The sequence below is a fragment of the Pempheris klunzingeri genome, chromosome 11, assembly GCF_042242105.1.
Source record: "Pempheris klunzingeri isolate RE-2024b chromosome 11, fPemKlu1.hap1, whole genome shotgun sequence".
NCBI lineage: Eukaryota > Metazoa > Chordata > Actinopteri > Acropomatiformes > Pempheridae > Pempheris > Pempheris klunzingeri.
This window is the reverse complement of record NC_092022.1, coordinates 10,205,472-10,226,882: the sequence shown is the minus strand read 5'-3', so window position 1 is coordinate 10,226,882 and position 21,411 is coordinate 10,205,472. Positions and strand designations below refer to the sequence as shown.

The following is a 21,411-nucleotide window of genomic DNA, read 5'->3' as shown; positions in this document are numbered from 1 at the left end:
TAAATCAATCAACGGTCTTCACTTTGAACAGTTTCCAAGGAATTATTTTCTGCCACAGATGTTGTCACTTGGGTGAACTGTCCTTTTCAATGGAGCATGGGTGGTCGTCATGCCTGCTTTCCTCGAAAAAAAGCACATGCAATAATATATCTAAATTATATATGTACATATTGATTTCTTTGGTCAATACATGACATGAGAACAATATAAATAGCGGACCTTGAGAAGACACACCTTGGCAAGACAATGCTCCTCTGTAACGCTGCAATCCGGTCGCCATCCTCTATTATTCATATCTCCTTCATGTGGTGTGAAACCGTGCGCCACGCGTGAAGCCGGTGCAGCTACCAGGCCTGTCCCTCTGGGCCCCTGAGAGAGACTTCCTGACTGATGCATTATACAGCAGGCAAAGCTGCAAAACCAAGGGCAGCTCACCGCACATCGAGCCACGTCTCTGGAGACACCTGAACAACATGCACACGCACATCGGTAGCACATGTAAGCCGAGCAACACCAGTAGCAGACATACAGTAACACACATTGCTCTGATTGTTTGACATATAAATAAAACGTTATTTCATGATGGTTAAATTCTGTGTTAAAATTGGAGCGGTCGAAATGCTTGTGGTAGTGCATTTGCGTGTCAGATTGATTGTAGAGGTCAGCATGAGTCTGCTGTTGACCTTTGCCCTCTGGGTGGCCTTTGCCCGACAGCAGCCCTGCCTGGAGCCTCTTTGTCAGTACTCATTCCTGGCCATTATAGTCTTACTTAGACACTTCCCATCTTCCTGAAAGATGCATGGGGTTTTATGGATGTGTGTGTGTGTGTGTGTGTTTATCTGTGTCTCTTTGTGTACTCAGCCTGAGCTTCCTTTTAAGGCAAATGGGGCTTTTTTTTTTTTTACTTTCTTGTGCCTGTGTGGTTAGTGTTTTTTGGCAAACAGCCCCTGTATACACCTTGCATATATTCTTCCTTTGTTGTATATTTGACACCGATAAAGACGACTGCATGAGTATGTGAGTGTGTTTAAGTGTGTGTGCCGCCTGCTGCTCAGAGAAGTGCATTTAAGTCATTTCTATGTCTTAACCTTGAGGTCTGTCCACACCCAAACCCCTGACCTTGCACCTATGTGCTCCCGAATGTGTTGTCTGTGCGTGTTAAATCCTTTCGCCTCCAAGTGTGCCGACAGAGACTATCCCTTAATGACTAATACAGGTGGAGAAATAGATTGAGAGAGACAGACAGAGAAGGTAGCGTTTGGATGGAGCCAGAGAGATTGGATGCCGCTGTGTAAATGATGTCTGTTTTTCTTTCTGTTGCAAAGTCGGCACCCCCTGCTGTGTTAAGAGAGCGAGAAAACTTTAGACAGGCACAGACTAGTTGCGCGCACACACAAACACACACACACATACACTTGAGGACCTTGGGTGGATTAGCTGGAGCTTGGCGGTGGAGACAGAGATGCTTGCGTGCTCGCTTCCTCCCCCAACCACCACCACCTCCGCTCCTCAGCGCCACTCCTGCTCGCCTGCCCGGGGCCAGGCTCAGGTTTCAATAAGAAGGAGGGTGGTAAAAATAACCCCTGCTTTCTTCTGCTTCTCCCTCCTCCTCCTCACCCTCTTTCTCCCTCTTCTAACTCCCTAACCGCCTCCCCATATCCCCCACCACCCTTACCTTAGATCATGTTACTATTGACAGAGAGAGGGAGGAGGGAGGTCAGAGGGAGAGATTAAGTGTGGGGACTGACAGCTAGATAGATATCATACACCACATCATCTTCACAACACCTGAAACACAGCACAGCAGTATTGCATGCACATATATACACACATGGTGGAAGAAACTGAGATTTTTTGTCCTTTTGGATTTTTTTGTAGTCTGCATTAAAAACAGTCAAACTACAGTACGGAAAACAACCCTGCTTAAAACCTTTCACCCGGTGCCAAAGTTACTGCTGTGCTTTCTTTCAGAGATATAGTGAGTTCATGCTAGGGTCAGCCTCAAACCATTAACAATGCACTGCTATATGTGTATAGCTTCACCCAAAGAGGTTTCCAGTCCATCAGTGCTGTACTCTTGATGAATAATCTGTGTACAAGCATGTTTCCTGGCTGGTATTTGAGGAAGCCTGTGCATCAGAGAGTGCGGTAATCATCTAATATATGCAAGATAGACAGAGTTTTAAAATGAATTCTGTGTAATTCTTTCCTCCGTGTTTACAATGGCAACGTGTCCTGATTTTTAGAACTGCATGAGTAATGATTTCTAGCCTAAAAATACACTTGTGTTATCTGCCAAAAACACAAAATGTGGTAAAAAACATTACCTCTCTTCTACATTGGGAACCCGTAGATACGTCAGAATGCTCAAAATTACTCAAATAAAATTCAGGGGTTTCGTGTAGACACTGTTCAGGGATGTAGACAAAAAAATGACTAAAAAGGTTCTTGAGCAGCAGTGCTCCCTCCGTTCAGAAAAAGTTGGACTATCTAGAATTAGATTTAGCTCTTCTTGTCCCTTTGGGGTAAACTGATCTTTGCCAGGTTGCTAAACAGCAAGTGTTCTGTGCTCAGTTGTAGTAGTGGTGTCCTGAAATTTGATTTTGGGTATTGATCTACAAATTTTCCAAATCTGTGATCTCTGGCTGCTGTTTGAAGCCGTTTAAGGGGAGGGAAATCATGCCTGACATGGAAATGAATGTTGATAAATACATATGATGAATACAATACATGTGATAATTATTCAATTGCATGCAGAAAAGTTTGGTCAGTGTGCAACATTAAGTAAAAAGCAAGTTCATATCCTAATAGAGTCTGCAGTTTCAAGTTTGTATCAATCCCCTGCTGAGTTGGATATTGACAGTCACTGATTGACCATAATGGAAGTGTCTCCATCCTCCCCTCAGAGAACTCCCAGAGCCCGGCGGTAGAGGCAGGCGGCAGCCACGGCCACATGAGCCCTGAGGAGCACTACAGGCGCATGATGTCAGCGCTCAGCGAGCAAGGGTCCTATGAGGAGCAGCAGCAACGGCTCTACCAACTGGCTAGCAGCATGGGTCTGCCCGGCCACGGTCAGTCCACAGCCTCTGTATTTATGTGTTGTCATCATCATCCTCACTGTTGTATTGCACTCAGATTTATCGTGTTACACCATATATGCGTCACTGCACATTTGATTTTTAAATTCAGTAGCATTTCCTACTCTACCAGTAAGAATTGACTCTGATGTAGAGGTACTTTTCCTTGAGTTTTTTTCTTTATTTTGAAGTAACTTTAGAGTTAGTTTGAAGAAACTTGAGATTTACTTCAAACTAAAACAGTTTCCTTTAGAAGCACTTCACCAGCTTCTATAAAAAACAGCCCTTCCATCACCTGTCATCAAGTCACCGAGATGCAGTGCTACTTTGTAACCCCAGAGTGTAGCACTGTGCTCAGGGTACCATGGTAAGGTGTGCCACACTGCTGCCATTGTAAAACCCCAGCCATGGAGACGGCTGACATTTCTATTTGCGGTGCTTGCCCACCCAGTGTCACTCAGGGTGATTTCTGACCACCACGGTTCTCCGTTGTTAACAACACCCACAAGCCTTAGCATGCATCAACGCCACGATTGATCTGGGAGCTCTCATTGGCTGCCTGCCAACCCTGTAAACCTCCCAACACCCTGGAAACTACCACTGTGTCACAGTTTTTCTCAATTTGTACAGACACGTAAAATTTACTAGTTTTAGCTTAAGAGAACTGTAGTTCGAAAGGGAAAAATGAGAGAAGTTGCTTCATTTGGATTTTATAAGTTGGCTGTATATGCCTGCCATTAAATGTTAACCTTTCTCTTACATTTTTTGTGAAGAATGTTAACATTAAGTCCTACCAGTCTTTATGAGCTCTTTCGCAGTAGCATAAATCCAATCGATGCCCTGGCCGAATTGTAGTTTGAGCTACTTTTATTTTTATTTGATTAGTAATGATTTTTAATTGCTGACTGCAAATCAAGGGGGCGAAGCCTATAAATGTTTTAATTGCCTTTTCCCTGTGTCTTAGAGGAGTTAGAGGCAAGAGACAGGGGCGGGGGGGGGGGTTATGGCCCAGGGTACAGTCTGATCGCTGGCTTCCTTTCCCAGAAGCCTTGCTGGTGTGAGGCAGACGCTCTGGCGCAATACAGACATACTCGCTCGCTTCCTTCACTTCCACATTCCAAGTTGTTTGATAGTTTCCACACTATCCTTTATTCTGCACACGTGCATTCTTCTTCAAGCTGCACTTAAAAGCTTTCTATTCACAGAAGAAGACAAGAAAGAGGTAAAGAGAAACCACGAATAGGAGTTTAAAAAAAACCTGAGGAGGGAGGAAATGAGGGAGGAACAGACATGGGGGAAGAGTGAGTAAACAACTTCTCCCGGAGTGAGAAATCACATATAAAAACACATATATACAAGTTTGGGGTATATTATTGATGCTCAGGTCACACACTTAAATACAACTACCATTTGAAACACAACTTCACAGTAAGATTTCCTTATTGTGATTTGTGTGTTTACATCCACTATTGTTTTCATGCGCGTCAGATCCTCCAAGCGGATGATGAGCCATGGGCATCACAGGCTTTGCCAACTCTCTCTGACAGCCAAGCCTTTGGCGCTGCTAATATTCCTTTTCTTCCATACCCCGAAACTTCCTCCGTCTATCCACTGCCTGCTTACATGTTTATGAAGAAAACGTATAATACTACCCCCGCATCCTCCTGTTCTCCAATTAACAGAGCTTGCTAAGAAACGGACACTCTCAGACCCAAACAGTCTAGGAGGTGGGACCGAGGGGACGGCTGTTTTGTCTCCTGAGAGGCTGACGCAAATCAGTTCAGTGAGAGCCCCTTGACATTGACCTTGTCTCCAATGGGGCCCATGTGACCCCCTCCTACCTCCCCCTTGGGCCCACACCACCACCACCACCACCATCTCTCTCATACATCTCCATCTTAAGCACTGCTTTTATACCGCCTCCCCTCCTCCTACTTTTCCTTACCCCCACCTCCAACTTTCCCTTTAGCCTTGGTCCCCGCAGAGCATCCTTTCATGTGTTTGAAGTGTGGGCCACAGAAAATTAAAGTGTGTGCGTGCGTGAAAGAGGCAGGGGAGAGGAGGAACTCTGTGTGCTTGTGTGTGGATGCGCGCATGAATGTGTAGGTGCAAGGTGTTGTTTGAGAGGCTCTCTCTGGACCTGATGGGCAAAAGAAGAGTAGGGAAGGGGAGGAGGGGGCTGAAATTGGGGGTGGAGGTGGAGAGGTGGCAGGGTTGTAGAAATGGCCAGGAGGGCTTTCCCTCCCTCCTCATATGATGAAAGGAAAGTGAGGGAGAGGGAAAAGGAAAAAGAGCGGCGGGGGTAGATATACAGATGAAAATGAAGGGAGGGGTGAGATGGAAGGGGTGTGCTTCTGTTTTGTCTCCTGCAGTTTAGTCTGATTTGAAACATGAAGCTGTACACAACATCTCTTAACCATCATCATCCCTAAGAGCCCGAAAACTCCAGCAGGTGATTGGACAAAGTACAGACAGTGAAAGACATTCAGCGCGACAAACTCGCCACATATTTACTGCTGGCTAAGCCTATGATACTGGCTGAATACCTCTTCCTGAAAAGATACTTAATTTTCTGGTGTATGGTGCGCTTTAGCGGATGGATGTCGGCTTTTGTGTACCTGCCAGTCCACCAAATCCATCACGAGGCCGGCCAAGCTGTATCAGTGCAGCGCTCCTTTGCATTCTCACGCCGAGAAAAACCCAGCTTAACCGAGGGGATTTAGGCCCAACTCCAGGAATGATGGCGGGGAGAAAAATGGGATGGCACAAAAGAGGGATAAGTGGGATGGGTCCAAGTGGTAAACTGGGACCTCCCAAAATAAACTCAGGCAAAGGAAGAGATATGTGTGTGTGTGTGTGTGTGTGTGTGTGTGTGTGTGTGTGTGTCCTCAATTAGGACTCTAATTTGCAGTTGGAGGGACTCTCCCCTTGTGTTCCAGCAGCTGCAACACGAAGAGTTTTAGGGGGGGAAATTCTGAATCGGAGTACCTACTCTGCACGCATGCATGCACGCACGCTGAGCCCCAGGTGACCCGGCTCTTCTCAGTTCACATGAAAGAGAATTAGAGAGAATGGGGCAGAGAGAGAGAGAGCAAAATATGGACCCAATGGTGGAGTGAAGCTTCATAAACATGGACTGGATTAAAAGAGAATAGAAAAAATGAGAAATGGAAGAAATAATGGAGAGAAATTATTAAAATAAATGAGAATTCCCAGTTGTATACAGCCTGTATTGTCTGGGTTTAAAGGGGCGCTCAACTGATGTCAAAGTCAGGGCCCAAGCTACCTTTGAGGATTCACATCTTGGGGGTTTTGATTTTCATATGTTTTTAGATTAAATATCTTTGACTAAAATAAATTAAATTAGATAAACATAATTTAGTATTATTCTCCAGAATTATACCTAGATCTTCCTAGAACTAAAGAAAATCTAACTTAACAGTGAAATTAATTCATAAAATGTGAAATTTTATGGTTTGGTTTGTGGCTTAGGCCAGTGAGGTTCAGCTGGTGGAATTTGGACTCATATTCAAAATATTTTTCTGGCTACGGCCCTTGTCAAAGTCAATTTATTAATCCCCAGCCAGGAACAGTTGTATAAAGTCTTCTATGGCTCTGGAAAAAATTCAGAGACGTGGCGCTCAGAGGAGCTATGTCAAAGATAATTACTGACATCACTAATCTCAGCCTGAAAGTTTTTAACACAAAGCTGGCGTTACAAACTGGGTGTGTGGAGTTTAAAAGACAAGAGTGTTTACAAGGCAGGATGCTAAAAACGCGATTCAATTGCATTATGGGAAATGTAGGTTTTAGTGTTTTTAGAGCTTGAACGTAATTATTAAGGTTTGCAACCTAAACACGGGGTCTCCATCTTATGTCATGTTTTGGCTGCAGTATAGTCTAGTCTTGGGCTCTGCAGCATTGATTTGAACCATCATTTTTTACATCTGTCGCTTGGAAGTCCCCAAACTTTATGGAAGTGAAATACTAAATCGCTGGAGTACCACTTTAAATGACACAGTCATACAAAATAATTGGCGAGGTTGGACTGTGACCACAGGAAACTCATAGAGGTCAGCTCTTCCACCCTGTCACCCCTGTACCATGTACGCAAGTGCACAACAGACTGTGTGTGTGTTTGTGTGTGCGCTCTGGGGCTCCAGTTCCCTCTGATCCCTCCCTTATCTCTCACAACCCCTCCCCTTACCCACACACACACACACACACACACACACACATACACACACACACACACACACCCTTGTCTGCCGCCAGCCGAGTCCCCTGCGGCCTGGCGCAGCAAACAGATCGATACACCGGAGCTAGGCCGCATTAATATCTGTCGCTTCACCCCCCCACTTCGGCGCCTGCTCAACTGCTTTAGCGCACGCACACACACACACACACACACACACACACACACACACACACACACACACACACACACACACACACACACACACACACACACACACGCACACACACTCACATGCAAGCACCTAAATCACACAGACACACACAAACACACGTCACACCCGTACCGGCGGCGGAAATGGCCCCTAGCTCCCGAGGGATCTGTCTAATTAAAAAAGAGGGGGAGGGGTGGAGAAGAGCGGAGAGCGAGGATAGATAGATTGAGGCAGAGAGAGGGAGGAGAGAGAGAGAGCAGGATGGATTTTTCTCTCATTAGAAGCCATGTCTCCTGGTGTGGCCTGGCCTGGCTGATAATGATGAGCCCTCTTCTCCTACGAGGGTGAGAGAGAACCGGGGTAGCTGGGATTGAGAGAGAGAGAGAGAGAGAGAAGGAATGAGCTAAGAAAGAGGTGGAATGAGGCGAGTGGTAGAGGGCAGAAGGTGGAGAGAGAGGGCAGGCAGAGGAGGTGTGATGGTGGCGAAGGTGGGGATGGATAAAAATGTTCTGTGCCCGATGTGTGAAGTCACCTGTTTCGCTCGTACAAAAACGCACTGTTCACTATTTGTGTGGAAAACCTCATCACACACCATCATTTTTCATGCCGTCATTCCAGCCTTTTCCTCTCTCTGCTTCCATTTCATCACATTTGCTTAAAACTGGTCAGCTCAGACCTAAAAGGTGACAGGTGGACTTGAGCGCTGTGTGCTAATTTCATACACCTCATCGCCAAAATGTCTGTTTTGTTTCTTCTTTTTCAGCGTGTATGCGTTTATGAGCTTGTGTGTGTCTGTATGCATATATGGATGTAACATGAGGATTAGAAAATGCATTTTCAGTATTAATGTGGCTCACTGGAGTTTTTATGAGCTATCTGCGTACTTAGCCCCCACATTCATCACTACAGGACAGTAAGCAACTTTTTAAAGTATGCTTCACTTCTGCTGTTTTGCCTGAAAACTTGTAATGTTCACACTTTTAGCCAATGTACAGCACACTTCAAATAAGCCATCAAATATAAGCTGGTAAAATGTATAGTCAGTCGGATTTTCTGTTAAAAAATGCTCTATACAAAGCTGTGTTTCTGAGCATAGACGTGAGCAGCTGGATACTAAATGTGTTTTTATCCTCCCCTACCTCCCCCTCTATTCTCGCTTCCTCTCTGCTTCTTTCCACCCTTGCTTCAACTATTAATCCTTCATCTTTGTCATGTCAACTCTATCTTCCCATCTCTCTCTGTGCTTTCCCTCTTTTTCCCTTCGCTCCTTATTTAGAAATGCTGCGCGCTCGCCAGGAGGCGTTGGCTGCAGTGGTGAGGAATCCCGCGGCCTTAGAAGCTCACCTGCCCTCAGCCGGCAGCTCCTCTTCGTCCAGCCAGAGACGCAAGCAGGGTCTGCCGCAGCACCGGGACGCACATTACACCGACAGGTAAGAGACGGATACAAGCGCGCACCCGCTCGCAAACCAAATCTCATTGTCAGCCCAGCGAAAGCTAGCTGTTGAAACTGCAACCCTGTCGTGCTTTTAATACCGGCATTATTCATCTTTAATAAAGTCCAACACCCACATCCTCCACACACACACACACACACACACACATACAGACGTTCTGCACAAGAGGCCCCAGATGATGTGAACACATGTAAACGTGGAAATCACAATGGAACAATGTTCTGATTTTGCAGAAAAAGCCCATTAGTGGGAGAAAGAGCAGAAGGAGTTAATCACCTGCAAGTTTGCATCACCTCACCTCCCTCTCTCCGTTCTTCCACCCATTCCTAGCTGCTACAGCAAGATCTGATCTCACATTTGGCTTTCTCAGTGTGCTGCAGTGCTCGTTTGTGTGTGAGTGCATGTATGTGCATCTCCACATACATGGCTAAACTAAGGCTCCAGTAACCTCTTGGCTACCACTGTGGAGCTGCACGCCTGCATCCCCAGCTCTTCCTCCCTCCTCTCCCCCCAGCGCTGGCCCCTGCGCCTCCCAAACAAAGCCGGGGGCAGCGGGAGTGGGCGGGTAATTGCTTGTCGATTATTTATGTGGCGCAGAGAGAGGCGGGGGATCGATAATGGGCCGGCGGTGCGGCAGCAGGGGGGGAGGGTGTGTGTGTGCATATTTGTGTGTGTGTGAGACTGAGAAGGGGGTGGTGAGGGGTAGGGGTGGGGATATAAGCAGGAAGCAGAGCGGCCAGGCGCTGTGTGGTGCAGCTCTGGGAGGTTGTGGGGGTGTATTTATTGTGTGTGTGTGTGTGTGTGTGTGTGTGTGTGTGTGTGATGAGTTGAGGCGATGGTGGGGGGGGGGCTGATTGTTCGCGTGTGTTTGTTTGTTCCATTTTTCAAGCTGGCCGTCTGCATGCGTGCTCATCTGTGCGGACTGAATTTGGGTTTGTTTGTGTGAATATGTCTGCTAATTTGTGTGTGTGTGTGTGTGTGTGTGTGTGTGTGTGTGTGTGTGTGTGTGTGTGTGTGTGTGTGTGTGTGTGTGTGTGTGTGTGTGTGTGTGTGTGTGTGTGTGTGTGTGTGTGTGTGTGTGAGAGGCCAGTAGTGCAGTGAGAATGTAGTCAGTGAGCCGCGGCTGTTCTCCGACAGCACACAGAGTAATTAGCCACACAGGACCAAGGAGAGTTAACTAGGCCTCTCCCTCCCTCCCTCCTCCTCTACCTCATGCCGTCCCCCTCTACCTCCCCCTGCCTCCTCTTTAACCCTTTCAGTCTCAATATGTTTTTTTGGAGAGAGTAAAAAAGAGGGGTTAATGAGGAAAACATGTTGAAGTGCCCTTTCCATCTCTTGTACCATTGTCCAAATGAGAGAATACAAGAGGAAAAAGGCATGTGATGCAAATCTGCAGGACTTTCACTTTACACACTCGTGCACATTCACTAAATGGCCAAAAGTATGTGGATGCGTATTTTTTATTTTGGGCTCTTCTTAATGCTTTTGGCTGGGCCTCTTACTTCAGATTAAGGGGCACCTTAATGTTGGAGCATAAAATATTTTTTTCAGACTATCTGCTCCCAACTTAGTGGCAACAACTTGGAGAAGGTCCCCCCCTGTTTCAAAATGATAATGCCGCCATGTGCAGGTGCATAAAGAAATGGATTTCCCAATATGGTGTGGAACAACTTCATAGAGCCCTGACCCCATCCAACGCCTTTGAAATGAACTGAAGACTGTATGCGAGGCCTTATCGCCCAACATCAGAGCCGGACCTCACTCATGCTCTTCTGGTTGAATGGGAGTAAATTCCTGCAGACAGGTTCCATATTGTGGGGGGGGAAGCTGTCCAAGACACGACACAATGCACATAGGTTTGGAATGAAATATTCAACAATCTCCAGTGGGTGTAATGGCCACATACTTTTAGATATTTAATGTAGATGAGCGTCTACGTCAGTCTGTAAAACATGTAAAAACTAAAACCTATAAAAAAGAGGGAGGAAATTAAGAGATAGAGAGGAATGAGATGCAAAGTGGAGAGAAAATTAAAATCGAGATAATTGGTGAGTAAAGGCAAAAAAGAAAAAAAAACAGAAGCTGAGGATGTGAGTAAGCAACATCCCCCTCTCTCCCTCTCTAACTCTCTCTGTGGCTCACCTTTCCATCGACCCCTCATCATTGATTATCTGGGGCCCATTAGGGCCCATTGTTAAAAACAAATCATTAGGGTGGCTCGATGGGCTTAGAGCCTGGCGCTCCATTTGTCTGGCCTTAAATGGCACTAAGCTCACCAAGCATCTGCAAGGCAAATAGGGGAGGGATGGAGAAAAGCAAAGGGGGGGGGAGAGAGGGAGAGGAAGTGGAAAACATGGGAGTTAAAAATGGTGATGAAGAGAGGGAAGCAAAAGAGAGGAAGAGAGGAGATGGCGAGAGGACGAAGTGACGGAAAGAGAGAGATGAACCAAAATAGGGAGAAGGGAGATCGAGAGAGTGTGAGATAAGGGGAGGGAGGGAGAGAGAGCGAGAGAGAGAGGGCGAGAGAGAGGGAGAGCGTGGAGGGAGCCTCATCCATTTTAATGAGCTTCCTGTGTAAATGTGTTCCTGCGGAGAAGGAGCCGAGGGCGGCCGCGCGGCGCTCCTAATCCCCCCACGCTCCCGTCATTAAGGGCAGCCCTGTCACACACACACACACACACACACACACACACACACACATTGCTTCCTTGGCTGCTGCGGGACGGGGCCGCTGTCGCCACTCTGACAGGTCGTCACACACCAGTAAATTCCCCAGGAGCCTCTGGCCTTACTGCAGGGAGGGATGGGGGACAGAGGGGGGGAGAGAGAGAGAGGGAGCATCTAGTGATACGGTTTTGCGTGATTATCAGCCTACCTTGTATTTGTGAATCTTTTCAGTCTCATGCTGAAACTAGGTGACTGTTTTTGCATCGTCTTTTTATAGCACGTTAGTGGTTTGCCAACAAAATGCACAAACCACACACACGCACGCGCGCACGTCGGCGCGCACACACACACACACACAAACACACCATCCCCAGAGCAAAACGACTCATGTCTGCCACTCCTCCCTTAAAATTGCCTCCTATAAAGGAGGAAGAGAAGGAGAGATGGAGGAAGGGAGTGGAGGGGAGTGTCAGACAGTCTTTCTCCTCTGCTCCCTCCCTCCCTCTCTCTCTCTCTCTCTCTCTCTCTCCCCCCGTGATTAGGCCTAATTATGGTGGCGCAGACGCCTGGCAGCCCCAGTCATGCAGCTTTAATTGACCGTTATTCATCTGCGGGCTAACGCTAGGCAAGGAGAGGGAAGAAAGAGAGGGAGTATCAGAGAGAGAGAGGGGGGTGATGGGAGTTTGGCATGCGGGAGCCATGGCGGGGGTAGATGGGAGTTTTGCGTGCGCCTCAGCGTAGCCTAGTGGAACTGTGCGTCGCAAGGCTAATTGCTAGCCCCGAGGGATTAGGCCAGGTGATTACACACTGGGCGGTGTAATTACATAAGCAGCGGCTAGCAGGGCCCCGGCTCGCGGCTCCAGGGTCACGCGCCGCAGCCCTCACCCAAGATTAATTGGAGCTGCCACTGGAGTGCGAGGCGCTGCCGGAGAGAGCGGTTATACGATTAGCATTAACATTTCAGCGGCGGAGGCGATCGATGAATGGTTTTCAACCCCCCTCCCCCCACCCCCCACAACACCACTCCCACCCTCCTGGTGCTGGCTCCAACCTCCCTCCACCCCCATCCTCCCCCCAGCATCTCGCTCTCGCATGTGCGCCCTCCCTCCCTGCACTTCCTCTGTCTCTCCTCTCCCTCACCATTTAGCGAGGCAGGAGACATGCAGACGCTGGCTAATTTGAACACGTTTGCAAAACAATATTTGCGGTTGCAGGCGTCCCAGTGTTGGTTTTGATTTTGTTGTTTTCCTCCGCTCGTCTCCAATGTATGCTTTTGTGCGGCGGCAGTCGCACACAGCTGAGCTCTGATTTTTGTGAAAGCCAGAGCTCAGGAGGAGAGAAACAGGAGGAACAGAGAGGAGAGGAGAGTTGTGGGTAGGAAACTAGAGAAGTGAGTGCAGGAAAGGCCTCAGAAACAGCTGTGGGTTGAGGCAGAGCGGGCAGAGAGCATCATCGTCCACTCCAGGCTCCAAGCTTCACACGCTGACACTTTGAAAGGGTCAAGGTGCAGATACCTCGCTCTTCTGACAGCTTTTTATCTGCTTCTCAAAACCAGGTCCCTGTACCCATGAAGATGTGCACGAAACTGGGAGAAAAACAGGGAAGGAGATGGCATGAGAGAAAAGATCACAGTGAAAAAAGGAGTTTTTGCAGAAACTGAAAGGATTACAAAAAGACTTGGGTAAAGAGACAGGATGAGATGGAGTGATGAAGAAGAGAGAGGAGCATACATAGAGGGGTCAACGAAATAAAAGTGGAGGAAAAGAAAGGAGTTAATGCAGATTTTCAGAGGTCAGAGAAGTGGAGAGATGGTAGTAAAGAACAGAAAAAAGATGGGTAAGACGGAACAAGAGACGGAGAGAGAGCGAGAAAGGTGAGAGGCGCCTTTCCCCCTCAAGGAGGACAAAAGACGAAGCCAATAATGGAGAGGCCTTTTCAGAAGCAGAGGTTGCAGGACGCTCCATCTTTTCAGCGGTTTCAATGCAGCCTAGAGAGTGAGAGAGAGAGAGGGAGGGAAATGGGGAGAAGGGCGTAAAAAAAGGGAGAGAAGAGAGGAGGGATGAGTGTTAATTAGAAGGTCCTTCAGCCCGTGGCCCCGGTCAAGACGCAGGGGCCGCCCCAGCTGTCGGAGCATGACACACTGGCATTGTGCATTCAGCCCTCATTATGTGTGTGGGTCTCGAGTTGTGTGTGTGCGTTCGTTTTTGTGTATGTGTCGTGTGTGTGTGTGTGTGTGTGTGAGGCGGCAGGGGAAGGAAAGGCTGCAGTCCAGGGTACAGCAATGGCCAGCGGCGCTTGCTGCGGCGTGACAAGACTGATGAGGCACTGGGGCGACACGGGGGCCTCTGGAGCTCCGCTGATAAAAATACACTGCATTCATTGGTGTGGCAGCATGCGCACACGCTCAGAAGACAGAGTTGAGACGTACTAAAAGCAGAGAAAAACACCAAATTATTAAAACTATTCTCTTAACGTAGGGAATCATCCATTATACATCTCTCCACGATTAATGCTTCTGTCATTTTTAAGCATTCAGTCAAATCAGAATTCCAGGGAAAACTTAGTGTTGTCTTTTTCATATTTGTGTCTGCAGAGATGTATCCCACCCTCCACCCCTACTGTCTCCTCCAACTGGCCCTCACATCGCCTTAGGACCTCACCTGCGGCCTCCTTTCCTGGGCATGCCTTCAGCGCTGTGCCAGGCCCCTGGTAAGTCATCACTGACGCTAAGGCTAAATAGATAATACTAACGCACAGTAGCAAAGGCTACGCATATACAGCAGTACGCTTGGCATGTGCGTACACTTGTAACGATAAACGTTTGATTTCATTAAAATATGGTAGTTGCAGGTTATTACATTTTAATATTGTATACAGTATTTGTGTCACTTTTTAAATTTCTGCTTTTTCAGTTGTGTGTGTTCTTACCGTTTATGTCACAGGTTACGGTTTCCTCCAACCAGCTCAGGCTGAGATCTTTGCCCGGCAACAGGAGATGTTGAGGAAACAGAATCTGGCCAGGTGTGTGTGTGTATTGTATGTTACAGTATATAATAATTGTCTAATAATAGCAGCCATGTGGAATGTTTAATGATTACAGCTACAAGTTAAGAGTAGCTTCAAAGACGTACTCATATCAGGGCTGCCAACTTTGATGCGTTGACCGTTGAGTTTCGCACAGTTGACACTTCGTTCAAGCTCTCACGCCACACGTCCATTTTCCACACGTAGCTTTATTAGTGATGCGGCGTCTTGGCACGTCCACGCACGCTGATGGTGCTGACAGACAACGTGTCTATCCGTGTGCTGTCAGTGTTCGCTATAAGTAGTTACAACAGAGCGCACCAGAGCTGCAGCAAAGCCGCTCCTGTGGGGAAAGCCTCTATACTCCCATTCAAACCCTGTAACACAAATGGGATTCACATGCTGCAAAGCTCATATAGTTCAAAATGGAACAGTGTTATTAATTGAATTTAATTATTTTGGCCCGTTTATCTCTTTTTTGGTTTAAACAGAGGAACATATGTCATCCTCTTATGTTGATCCTATTGATGTAGGCTACTATTTCTGTATATAGTACATTGTTATATTCAAGCCGTTCATTTAATCTTTGCATATAAACAACTCAGACTTTACGTACAATGCATGATCTTAAATGGATTTGATGGATAGTTCCTACAGTTTGACATCTAATCAGCCAATTAAATGAGAGCTTTGCACATTTCAGCAGCAAAATTACTCCATAAACTCACTAGAATTCAGGAAAACCGCTCAACACTTCATGGGGGAAGATACCCTGGTTAGATTTGGTCGGCCAAGTTACGCTATGATGTTGGCAAGTATTCTGATCAATCAAACTTATTCATCATTGGCCATGATTATTAACTTGGCTTTAACATTGTGAATTTAGATGTTGAACCAATTTCACCGATACTGAATCTCACTCCTAACTACATTGAAAAGTTGGCAGCCCAGATCATGTATGTTTAATATAAACCCATGCAGCATTGTAAAAGTTAATTACAGCAAATTGTTAAACATTTGGTCTACATGAAACATATGTTTCACTGTCTCAGACTTGAGATGTCGGCAGAGCTGCTGAGACAGAAAGAGTTGGAAAATCTCCACCAGCGTCAGCAGCAGCAGCAGCAACAGCAGCGTCTTCTGGGCTCCGATCATCTGGGGGCTCTACCTCCTGGCCTTCCCCACGACCATCCAGCCCTGCGGAGCCTCCATGACATCCCAGAGGGACATCCGCTGCGTGATGAACTGGCCCGGCGCTCCAACGCAATGCTGGTGCTTCGCCACGGAGCTGCCACACCCCTCCTGACCCTCAACCATCAGCAGCAACAACTAGGGGTGCCCTCCACACCCAAAGACACCCAGGCACAGAGCTCCACCGCTGGGTCAGATGCCGAATCCAGGAAGGCCCCTCGCCGGATCCCCCAGACACACCTCCGTGCTGGGGATCACACAGGAGGAAGAGAGGACAGAGGAAGGGAGGGAGACAGGGGGATGCAGGATGAGGAGATGAAGGACTCGGACAGTGAGACGGAGATGTGTGAGGAGAGGCAGGACAGTGTCAGTGCCAAGTCCAGCAGTAAACCCAGGGACAGGGAGAGAGACGGGGGTAAGGACACTGGCAGCAAAGGAGTGTGTGACAGTGCCAAGGAGACTGGAGAGAGCTCGGGCAGGCTGAGCGCCCCTTGTAGTTCAGCAGGTACGGAGTCACCCAGTCGCCACCTCTTCACCCCTGGACTGGGCAAGGCTGATGTCAAGTACCACCTGCCACCTGGGTTCATGCCACCGCTGCCTGCTCTTCACGCCCAGTCGTTGCCCTTTGGATTCCCCTACGCCAACCCCTACTTTCACACGGGTGAGACTCACACACGCACACAAACCTGAAAGCTGACATATGAAACCTATTAGCGTCACTCTCTGTGTGCGTGCCTCCAGTGTGGAGACCTCTCCCTGTTAGGGGCCCCGTCTCTGACCCCAGTGTGACCCCCATACTCACCACCAGCAGCACAGCCACGTGGGCAGAAAGGAGGGGGTTGTTTGTGCACATAGTTCGCACACACACAATTGTCGATATGCATAAAGTCACCACTGCAATCAGATAGAAGATTCTATATATTTTACACTGATAGTCTTTGGGTTTTGGTCCATTGGTAAAATTTTTTTACTAATTTACTACCTAATTGGACGACTGAGAATTTCTAATGTGCATTTTTGCTGTTCACTAACATTTTATACTCTAAAGACAATCCACAGATTAAGGTGATGACTAAACTTAACAGGATAAAACAAAATTTGCTGTCTTTTTTCAGCTTCTGTGTCACTAAGGCGCGTGAAACAGCAGCAAGATCCTCAGTCTTAATGGCAACTTTGTACCTGGTGTTTGTATTGACACATCATTTTCACCCACTGCTGCTCTTTCAGGCTCTATGGGAGGTCTTTTCATGGATGGGGAGGACTCAGCCACAGCAAACCCTGTGGAGGACATCAGCAAGTGGAGTGTGGAGGACGTGTGCGGCTTCATAAGCAGCCTGGCTGGATGTGCTGAATACACACAGGTGAGGATGTGGGGAGGTAGAGGGGAGGGTGCGAGAGAGAGAGGGGAAGGGAGGCCACGGGCAGGCGGACCACCAACTGTAGGCAAAGAATAATGACCAAGATCATGTACACACTGCAACGAATTTTCAAGGGCATCTCATTATGTTTAGGTAGAGGCACTAAACCTTCACGGCAGTTTATTGTGAATGTGTGTGGATGCATGAATGGTCATGTTGCAGCCGTTATTTGTGGGCTTTGTGTGAATGAGGAGTTAGCAGTGCATGTAGGCGTACACTTGAAGCTTGTGTGAATGAAATGTGTACTTGTGTATATCCCCATATAGTATTCCAAAATGAAATATCCAGCATTTGAGAAAAGTGAACCAATCTCACCTGTTATTTCTACCCGTCTTTAATAAAATACAAAACATAAAACTAAAATTAAAAATTATTTTTTTCTTTTTGTCGCTGTAATTGGTCAATCAGTGTGAAGCCATTCCTTCTTAGCATGACTCCAATGTCGGAGACAGACACACAGTCCTTGTTTCATGCAAATTGATTTGTAAAGTTCAGCTGAAGCTAATGTGAGGCTTTAACTGTCTGAGTCAGCCAAATAAAGTGGGCATCTTCTAAAAATACAGTCTCTTTTTCAAGTACAAAATGACTTCATATTCGTCTCAGATGAACTTTAGAAATCATTTTTGCATGGAGCAAAACTGTGGAGTCACGCTATGAACAGATTTCTGTATGGACAGGAGGACAGATTCCAGCGACCAACGACACTCTACGTATGGACGTGAATATTGTATGAAGAGACAGATGAAAAAGAAAAAAGAATCAGAATCGGATAATATGTTGCTTATTAGGTAACATTCTCCCCACCACTGCATCATTTATATTGTAAAAATGTCAAATGATGATCTTCAGATATTTTTCTTTCCTCTCGAAATGGGGATGTAACATTTTGGAAAAGAGCCACCGTTTTGTAGGTCGTGTGAATGAATGTGTAGGTTTGTGCGGTGTGTGTGTTTCTGTACGTGTGTGTGTGTGTGTGTATGTATGTCGGGGCTGTGGCTGAAGCGGCTGTGTCTCTGTCAGGTGTTTCGGGAGCAGGCCATTGATGGAGAGACATTACCGCTGCTCACTGAGGAGCACCTGCTCAACACCATGGGACTAAAGCTGGGGCCTGCGCTCAAGATCCGCTCACAGGTACACACACCACAGACCTGCGTGTGTGTTTGTGTGTGCGATCGAATGTGTGTTTGAATGTGCGTTTCTGTCCATAGGCCCTAATAAAACTGCTAGCGTAGTAGCATAGATAATTCCCATAAACTAGCCAGCCCCCCCAGACTGCAGCCTCTCTTCTTCTCTCTCTCTCTCTGAAGTAGAGCACACAGCATTAGTCCATCAGTCAATACTCAACAGGCCATACTGACAATCACATGGTTTCCTCTCGTCTCTTCAGGTGGCACGGCGTGTTGGCAGGCTTTTCTACATGACTGGATTCCCGCTGGCGTTCCCCTTTCCGCCTTCTGCTGTGCTGCGCCCCCCTGACCGGGATCGGGACCCCCTGACCACGCCATCTGACACTCCCCTGCCCCTGTCTCTGTCCCACAGACCCACCTCCAGCAGCAGCTCCTCTCCATACAGCGGCCCCACCCCAGGGTGCTCCTCCCCCAAGCAGGAAAACGGCAACGGCTCAACGGTGGTGGGAAGATACGAGGCCAAAACACCTTCGTAGGAGCGGATAGGCAGGGGTGAGGGAGGGAGACCTGCCTCAAATTAACCAGAGAGATTGACTCCCAGGCCCCATTTACCAGACTCCACCCCCCCTCCATCTTGGGACCTTTATGCTAAGATCTATGGGGAAATATTGGACTAAAAGACAACAGGATGATGTGGACTGTATCCGACAACCAATCAGCTTCTGAGTTCCTCTGCAGTGGCTGTAGCCGAGCAGAATCCAAACAAACTGGGTTGGAAGGGAGACGTGAAGAGACAGAGGAACAGAGAACGAGAAAAAAGGAGGAAAAGGAGACAGCTGGTCACAGACAGCCTGCCAAAAAAAAAGGAGCAAAGCCCTGCCACAAATGCGACATTCTTGCAAGTCAGACGCTAGCGGAAACTCTTCCTTCCTTCCTGGGCTGGAGGAAGCTCTGCTCACTCACTCTCTTTCTCTTGTCTCCATCTCTCCAACTGCTCTCTCCACAAGCCCTGCAGAACCCAGGAATTAAAAAAAGAGACGCCTCTCCCCTTTTCTCTCCCTCCCTCCCTCCCTTCCTTCCTTCCTTCCTTCTCCTCGCCTGTTTCCCCGAGGCCAAACGGCAGCGTGGAGCTGTTTTTGTAGAGGCTGGAGCGTATGCTGAGCAGCACCAGACCTGACCAGCTCCCTCTTATCACTGCTAACTATGCATTCCACTGTCCCGATACCAAAGATGACCGGATGTGTGGAATTGGAATCATGTTTCACCATGTGTCTGCTTCTTTTTGCATCAACTGTCTCAGAGAGAGACTGGTCCAACAGGGAAATGCTAGGTTAGTGCCTCACACGATGGACTGAATTTGAGGTGACGCAGGTAGAGCTGTCATAAACTGACATATAGACGCTTAAAAATGTTGGTGAAACAGAAGCCTCAATGGCGGCTACGGTGTGTACGTCGTCGTACGCTTGTGTTGACTACTGTGGGAGGTAGGAAAAACATGCAAAATTGTACAGAATCATGCTTAAGATGAAAATATCCTGAAGGTTACATACGTGGTACTTTTACTTTTTGTTAAATGTAGTTGCACGAATAAGGTTTTCTTTACTGAAAAATGTGACTTGCTGAACTTTGGTGGTACTTTTGTTCATACTTTTTTTGTTCTGCCATTTTTAAAAAAAAAAGTGTAATAAAAGACGCTCCAATGTTGAATGCTACTTCAGCATATAAATATGAGGAAAAAATATTTATAGGACTTTTGATGTAGTAGATAAAGCAGATTATGATATGTATTATAATTAGCCCTGAAAATGGATTCCAAAGATACTTTTACTTTGTTTTCTCTTGGTTGCAGGGAAAAGAAAGGCACAAAGCTCTTATTGCAAATGTTTTGAATTTGTGGATTTTTTTTTTTTAACTACGCAAGCAATGAATTAAAAATGGTCTCTAGATTTCCCTTCAAAAGTTTTGTCTTCATCCTATTTTTCTATTCACCACACAGGTGAAATAAATCCTAAAGAAATTCCTCTGCTTTCTCTTTTCTCTCGTGTTTGTGGTTCTTCTGTGAAAAAATGCAGGAGGGAGTTTTTGCGGTCTACTGATGTGTGTGTGTGTGTGTGTGTGTGTGTGTGTGTGCGCGCGTGAAAGGGAGGTGACCCATGGGGGGCACAGTTCAGGTCAACACCAGCTGTCAGAGTGTGAGGTTCAGCCGCAGGCCAAGGCCTCCCTTGCCTGTAGGGATAAACCTGACCCTCCTCCTCCACCCACACACACACACACACACACACACAGACACGGGACCAGAACCAGGAACAGCCCCCACTCAGTCTTACCTTCCTCCTTCAAAGAGTGTACACTGAAGCAGTGCGCTCTACTGGGACTTCCCCTCGCTTTAGGCTAGGCCTCTGCACCAGAAGGTTCTGCATTCACTAAAAACGACTACAGAGGAAAAGTGACGACACAAAACTGCTCTCAAATCAAATCTCCATTGTGGTGTTTAAATCCATGCCTCTGCCCCGTGTTCTGCACCAGTGAATGTATGCAAAAATTACCCAACAGAGTCCAGTATCACCCTGACTTGAGTGGTGAATGCCGGCGAAAGGTGCAGTGAAGTCGGGAAAGAAAAGGGGATAAGTTAGAAAGCTGTGTCTGAGCATGTGAATACAGAGACAGAAAAGACAGAGGTCTGGGTGGGGGGTGGGTGAGGAGTTGGCACAGAAACAGACCAGCCTGTGTTGCTGCTCTACCACCTGGGCAGAGAGTCTTGGCACAGCATCAGACGCCACCCTGCCAGCCTGGCACAGCACTGCCGCCTCAGGGCTCAACACCCGCCTCTCTGTACCCCTTCTCTTGGCCGGCCCAGCCTGGCTCGGCCCGGCTCGGCGAGGCTCATAGCTCTCTCCAAATAGCCCATGCTCACAAAGCCTCAGGGTGCCTACAGGTGTGCACATGTACGGAGGACACAAAAACCTGTTTCAGGTGCACCTGTGCATCAACATACGCGCTTCAATTAATTAGTACCCTAAAAAACGTTTTTAAGAAATCAAGGG

General features: G+C 47.3%; 1 protein-coding gene across 2 annotated transcripts in view; it reads left to right on the top strand.

Moving 5' to 3' along the window:
* The window catches only part of samd11 (sterile alpha motif domain containing 11), a 51,915-nt gene extending 31,528 nt beyond the window's left edge, over positions 1-20,387 (top strand). The window contains exons 6-13 of one of the 2 annotated variants that reach the window (XM_070840230.1): positions 2,907-3,071; positions 8,763-8,916; positions 14,201-14,316; positions 14,550-14,628; positions 15,684-16,483; positions 17,050-17,183; positions 18,261-18,371; positions 18,628-20,387. In XM_070840230.1, coding sequence (XP_070696331.1) covers positions 2,907-3,071; positions 8,763-8,916; positions 14,201-14,316; positions 14,550-14,628; positions 15,684-16,483; positions 17,050-17,183; positions 18,261-18,371; positions 18,628-18,903 — 1,835 coding nt within the window. In that variant the 3' untranslated portion in view covers positions 18,904-20,387. The remainder of the gene's footprint in view (positions 1-2,906; positions 3,072-8,762; positions 8,917-14,200; positions 14,317-14,549; positions 14,629-15,683; positions 16,484-17,049; positions 17,184-18,260; positions 18,372-18,627) is intronic. The other variant, XM_070840232.1, reaches the window with a different exon arrangement.
* The last annotated feature ends 1,024 nt before the right edge of the window (positions 20,388-21,411 follow it).